This window comes from Zingiber officinale, chromosome 9A (assembly GCF_018446385.1).
Source record: "Zingiber officinale cultivar Zhangliang chromosome 9A, Zo_v1.1, whole genome shotgun sequence".
In the NCBI taxonomy this organism is placed as follows: domain Eukaryota; kingdom Viridiplantae; phylum Streptophyta; class Magnoliopsida; order Zingiberales; family Zingiberaceae; genus Zingiber; species Zingiber officinale.
This window is the reverse complement of record NC_056002.1, coordinates 25,562,179-25,568,449: the sequence shown is the minus strand read 5'-3', so window position 1 is coordinate 25,568,449 and position 6,271 is coordinate 25,562,179. Positions and strand designations below refer to the sequence as shown.

The 6,271-nt window shown below is 39.6% G+C and overlaps 1 protein-coding gene across 3 annotated transcripts; it reads left to right on the top strand.

Annotated features, from left to right (window-relative positions):
- The first annotated feature begins 855 nt into the window (after positions 1-855).
- LOC122020914 (probable sodium/metabolite cotransporter BASS3, chloroplastic) lies at positions 856-6,105 on the top strand. Of its 3 annotated transcripts, XM_042578955.1 has the most exons (5): positions 857-1,333; positions 2,400-2,495; positions 2,576-2,882; positions 3,948-4,195; positions 5,502-6,105. In XM_042578955.1, the coding sequence occupies exons 1-5, from the start codon at positions 939-941 to the stop codon at positions 5,719-5,721; spliced, it is 1,266 nt and encodes a 421-aa protein (XP_042434889.1). In that variant the 5' UTR covers positions 857-938; the 3' UTR covers positions 5,722-6,105. The 3 variants fall into 3 exon arrangements, with proteins under 3 accessions (XP_042434891.1, XP_042434889.1, XP_042434890.1); XM_042578957.1 differs by lacking the exon at positions 2,400-2,495 and having other exon boundaries at positions 856-1,333; XM_042578956.1 differs by lacking the exon at positions 3,948-4,195.
- Positions 6,106-6,271: the final 166 nt, after the last annotated feature.

The window sequence follows — 6,271 nt, the reverse complement described above, 5'->3', positions numbered from 1 at the left end:
CGGCCGCCATATGCCCGGGGAACCAGTTGATGACCCCGCCGCCGGCGTTGAACCCCATCTCCGCGATCCGCTTCGTCATTTGTGACCACCCACCCATCGTCTCGTAACCCGTCTCTCCTTCCTTCCCACCGCTCTCCGACGAGCACCTTCGTAGCCTCCTCGCCAGGTGGCGCTCCGACACCGCGGTAAGCACCCGCTCTGGCCCAACTTATGGCAAATCCACTATTCTGATTGACTAAGGTTTAGGGTTTAAGATTAAGGACCGCTTACCCACTTTATTTGATTTATGATTTGCTTTATTTTTTATAAAATAATAAACAAGTGCTTTTAAAAAATCATGTTTAAATTTTTTTTTTAGGTTAGAAAGTAAAAAACAAAAAATGGACAATAATTGGCAATATATATATATATATATATACACACACAAAATGAACAATAATTGGCAAAATATATATATATATATATATATATATATATATATATATATATATAATAGCATTATTAAAACAAGGTGTCCTAATACAAATGCCGGCGCAATTACGCCTAGCTCCAGAATCTTCATCTGACGTCTGATGCTCCGCGGGTCAGCGTACGCAGAACCGACTCTACCGGATATAGAAATCCAGCCTTTCTGTAAGAAACAACAACATACGCAGCCCAAATCCTTCCCCCGCTCTCAGGAGATGGCGAGTTGGGCCCCGCCCATTTCTCTAACATAGATGCCGGTGAAGTTGTGGGTATGTTCGGCGTGATGATTTACATGTGGCCGGTTCGCGAATCACGCGATGATGCTCTACTTCTTTACTTATCGGCCTCACGAAATAAATATCGTACCAATTGTTTGATTTTTCCTTAAATTTAAAATTTAAAATCCTCGATTGTTCGATCGAACACCTTTGATCTATCCGACGTTCACGGACTGCTCGCCACCACCACACATGGCCGCTCTGCCCCCCTCCGCCTGCCGTGGTGGCATCGGCGCCGGCCGCTGTTCCCGGTATCATGTACAGGTAAAGGTGCTTCCTCTGCCTTCTTTGGTGCTGACGGCGCTGTCGACGACCCCATCCCTGAAACTAAGGGCTGCCCGCCGGCGGACTAGGTGGGGTTGGACGGCGTGCTCGACGTCGTTCCCGAGGCTGGGGAGGGTCGGGTGGCACCGCAGGGAGGGAAGCGCCTCGCTCCTCTCGTTTGGGGCAGCGCCCGGGGAGCTCCTCGCCGGTGGCGGAGGCAACCAGGCCTCAGATGACCTATCGCAGGCCCTCTCGGCGCTTCTCCCCTTTGTCGTCGCTGCTACTGCAGTCTCTGCCTTAGTCAACCCGGCCACGTTTTCCTGGTGCGTTGATAATTTCGCTACTCTTTTGGGTTTGCTGTGAAGTGTTGGTTTGCGAGGACTCGTGCTATATTTACTCGGTGAAGACGAAACAAAAGAGGAAGTAAAGCGAAGAACTATATTTTTACATTTATCTTATTTGCTTAGATCGAATTGAAGGGAGAAAAATCGTCTCATTTACGAACAAAATACGCAAATTTAGTTTAATTTGGCGGAAACAAAATAATAGAAAATGAATACAATTAAATTTCTTCCTTTCTGTATTTCTTTCCAAACTAAACGAAAGAAATAAATCAATTTATTTTTCTTTCTTTCTGTTCTTTGTAAACGTAGCATTAGCCAATGACTGTGTTTGAGGTAAAATATTTCATGAGAGGGGGAGAGGGGTAAATCTTTTGCGGTGGATTTAAACTGATATGAATCTTTAGCAAATATGTATATGATGAAGTCTAGCCTTTTTCATGTGCATGCCAATTCGATCAATGACTGCTGTTTTTCAATTCAAAGCTTGAAAAAAATGGGAAGATGTGTGATTAATCTGAGGTCAATGAATTTAACACGATACATGAGCAGGTCTTGTTTTTTAATCCTCCTTGGTTCTCCATCAGTTAAATGTGTTGGGTTTGAGTCAGAGGAATCTTGTGAGGCTTATGAACCCGCTCACTTGTGAAGAGGGAGTGGTTAAGAATAATAATACATAGATCTATCTATTTTCTAAAAGTTAAGGTTTTGGGGATAAATTATCAGCCAATCATGTTTAACAAAATGTATATTTATGATGCATAATATATTGTCTTTCAGTGAGTCCTTAAGTGAAGCTTCATGAACCTTTGGCACAATGGATAGAAGGATTATGGGTGTTAAACCAATGTACTAGATTTGAGAATTTACTCAAACTTCTATTGAAGTTTTTGCGCACACACAAAAAAGAAAATGTTTGTTTCCTCATCATTGGCTTAGGGTAATGTGCTTTAGAAAACAATAAACTCTGGATAGATGGACATTGTACAGTCGCATTCATTTAAAGCTTATGATCATTGAGAAGTGATGTCTTTCTAATTTTTAATAGGGTTTCAAAAGAATATTATGCACCTGCTCTTGGTGGAATTATGCTATCCATTGGTATCAGGCTGTCCATTGATGATTTTGCTCTTGCTTTTAAGAGGTTCTTCTTCTTTTTCCCTTTCTGTTATAGTACAATTAATAATCTTGCTTGTGTATTTCATTGTGGCTCATCTGTTGCAGGCCTTTAGCTCTCTCTGTTGGATATATTGCACAGTATGCTCTTAAGCCACTTTTAGGTTTGTTGATTGCAAAAGCATTCAGAACTCCAACTATGTTCTATGCTGGCTTTATCCTTACTTGCTGTGTTGCTGGCGCTCAGCTTTCTAGTTATGCTAGCTTCTTGAGTAAGAGTGATGTAGCTTTGAGCATTCTACTTACTAGCTCGACAACAATCTCCTCAGTACTTGTTACACCTCTTCTCACTGGTCTTTTGATTGGTTCTGTGATTCCAGTAGATGGAATTGCTATGTCAAAGTCCATTTTGCAGGTAAAAAGACAGATTTTTTCATAACTATGGAGATTACAGAATCATTTTTCCATTGGTCTTATTAAAATAAGTTTGTTGCTTATCTCTGGAGTATGATGGCATACATCCCCAATAGATGTTAAGAAGATACAGTACTTAGCCCACCTTTTCTTTAAGTAGAAATGATGCTTTTTTGTTGTGCAAAATTAGCCAACTTTAGAAAGTAGAAACGATACCTTTTTTGCTTTGTTGTGCGAAATTAAAGAAATCTTGGACATTTTGTCAATTGATGAAAGCTCATGATTGTTTCAGAGCTATTGTTATCTAACATGCGAGGACTTAGAGAACAAAATACAATTTAAATCTCTTCGTTTCTGTGGATTAAAACCACATCATGAGCTCCTTTTTTTTCTGTGCTCTGTGCTGCTAAATGTATAATCTCATCATTTGAAATTTGTTTCCTAAAACATGAGCTTTCTTCATTTTCACTGCTCTTAAGAAATCTAACACTTCTGGGTCTGGTCTAGAAATGACAGTTCAGCTATAAGCCTCAGGCCCTTAACCAGAAAATTTTCATTGTAGCTTCCTTTCAGCATCTGCAGGAAATGACATCTGATGTAGCACCTGAATGTTCATTCTAATAATGTAAGGGCCTTGATGCATTCAGCAACTTTGAAAAACACCGGCTTGACCAGAAACTCTAGGCCTTAAGCAATTGTTCCTGAATCCATGCCTGTTTTGAAGATAATCTGTTTCAACCTTCCACTAATCAAGAGTATTATGGTTTTCATGACACATGGAAAAACCATTTTATGGTACATATTTCTTCTGCCATGTTTGGGTCATTGGATGTGCTTGTTATTTTCAACTTTTGATATATTTAATGCGTCCCTTGTTCATTACCATGCGGGTTAATTTTTTTCTCGCTGTCTAGATTACTAGCCGTTGCATTCTAGGTGCTTATACAGATATTTTCGTCTATGCATATCCATATCGACATGCAAATTCTAGAATCTCTGATACCACCATTTTGATTGTTCAGTTAGAACCAATGTATTACTGACTATATTAGTGTTGGTTTTCTAGGTGGTTCTACTTCCTGTTGCCTTGGGACTTCTTCTCAACACTTACGCAAAGCCCTTTGTGAACCTCATCAGACCTATAATGCCCTTCATTGCTATGTTTTGTACATCATTGTGCATTGGAAGCCCTCTTTCCATCAATCGGAGTCAGATCCTGTCTTCAAATGGACTTATGTTACTTTTTCCAATTATAACATTTCATCTTGTTGCTTTCATGGTGGGCTACTGGTTTGCTAAATTTCCCATGCTTAGGTAAACTTCATTCTTAGTGTTTGATACATTTAGTCCTTTCATTTTTTTTATTAATCATTCATTCTATCTGAGGTAACTTGTTTATTCGCATTTGCTTTTTGCAGCATGTGATATAATTTCCTTAGGCTTAGAGTTAAGTATTGGTAAGGGGGAGGGGAAAAGCCCATCCCTCATAAGAAAAGTATTTTCCCCATGATGGAAATGATTCCAAACATGCTCTTTCCTTGCCATTATGGCAAGGAAGTCACTCTTAAAGAAAAGTACTTTCCCAATTGTTACAAGGGAAAAAATTCTGAAAAAAGAAAACTTGACCTTCCGGGTGCATTTGCATTTATTTGCTCCAAAGGAAGCTGTTTATGCGTACCTCCTTGTGAAGGGAGGGATTCCCAAACTCCAATATTCATGGAGCTACATTGGTCAATTAGTTGAGGTGGGGTTGTGCTTTCTCCCTATCGTGAGCACATGAATAGAAGATGAGAGTTGCAAAAGTGAGGATGTTAAGGTGAATGTGCGGACATACAGGATGGATAGAATAAAAAATGAAAATATTAAGGAGAAAGTTGAGTTGCACTTATTGAGAGAAAACTCAGGAGACATGTTTAAGATGATACAAACATGTATTTAGACGACTAGTAAATGCTTGAGTTAGGGGATGTGAAACTATGACAAATGTCTCTATCAAACGAAAAAATAAAAAGTTTTGGTTAATAACAATAAAACAAGAAAAAAATTATTTAAATATAAATGAAGATATAGGAGGGGATAGAGCCCAATGACATAGAAGGATTCATATAGCTGACCCCACCTAGTGGGATAAGGCTTGATTGTTATTGTTATTGTTGGTTGTGTAAGACATACTAGGATTTGTCCTGTGTGTTAATAGTTGGCTGGTTACTATTTTTGCAATATCTACTTAGCATTTTGTTGTATTGAGAGGACAAATATCAAATAGTCTATTGAGTTGGACTGAATACTCTATAGCTGTGTAGCAAACTTCGACGTACATATTCATGAAACAAACTCATACACACTTTTCTTTGATCATAGACTTTCAGAAACTTCCATCCAAGCTCATACATATTCTTCCTTTGTATCTGGATTTGCCATTTACTCATATTCTGTGTGATGTTTGAAACATATACCACGACAGCAGCATTTTTTTTTTAATTTTCTACTCGAGCAATTGCTGGCATCTACTACTTGTGACATCTTGTGACATCATTTCGCTTGAGTTCTAGTCTGTGAACTGCATTTGGTGTTGAAATTATCCTCAATCCTTAAACCTTTTTTCAATCTCTTCTTCCAGGCAAGAGGAGTCAGCTTGCAGAACAATTTCACTGTGCACCGGAATGCAGAGCTCCACACTCGCAGGGCTTCTTGCGACACAATTTCTAGGAGGCAGCCATGCAGTTCCCGCAGCTTGCTCAGTCGTGGTGATGGCGATAATGGGTTTAAGCCTTGCATCCTTTTGGGGCACTGGATACAGAATCAGAGACATCCCTTTACTGGTTCTGCCCGACTCCTGAGAGACTCATGGGATGGTAATCATGGGCCCTCTCCAAAACCGGCTATCCTTTTAGCTTCTCGTCTCGGCAGGGAAGCATGGCAGAAACATCGACGGTACCACCATCAGAGAGCTTCTAAATTTCCAAGATCCAGTTGCATATACAAAGCGGAAGCTGTAGCATAGTAGTACACACTACTGATCGAAAGTTGGTTGATATTTACACAAGACAAGGTTGAGAAGCTACATTTGAGGGAGTTAAAAGTGGCATCTCGACTGTCTATTAATTTAACGTCATTCATTATGAATAGCGCTAAGATGAAAATTATTACATCTTTTGTCGGTAGTCCTTTGAATTGTATCGTCCGATATATACAAAGAAAATAAACGTATATATCTTTTTCTATTGTATCGTCCGATGCAGCGTTAAATAATGTATTCTCTGATATGTAGACACAAAAAACCTATCTATTGATTTTTAAATCAGCTTGACCCAATAGAAATTGGCCACCTGTTTCTAGGTCACGTGCGGCGCGTTTGCCAGTCGGTTGATCTTGAGTGGGGGTTTTCAG

Bases quoted from the DNA above. Each gene is read 5' to 3' on its own strand.
- LOC122020914 (XM_042578955.1), top strand. From the start codon at position 939: ATGGCCGCTCTGCCCCCCTCCGCCTGCCGTGGTGGCATCGGCGCCGGC. The intron at 1,334-2,399 runs GTGCGTTGATAA...AATTTTTAATAG, and splicing joins AACCCGGCCACGTTTTCCTG to GGTTTCAAAAGAATATTATG. The intron at 2,883-3,947 runs GTAAAAAGACAG...TTGGTTTTCTAG, and splicing joins TGTCAAAGTCCATTTTGCAG to GTGGTTCTACTTCCTGTTGC.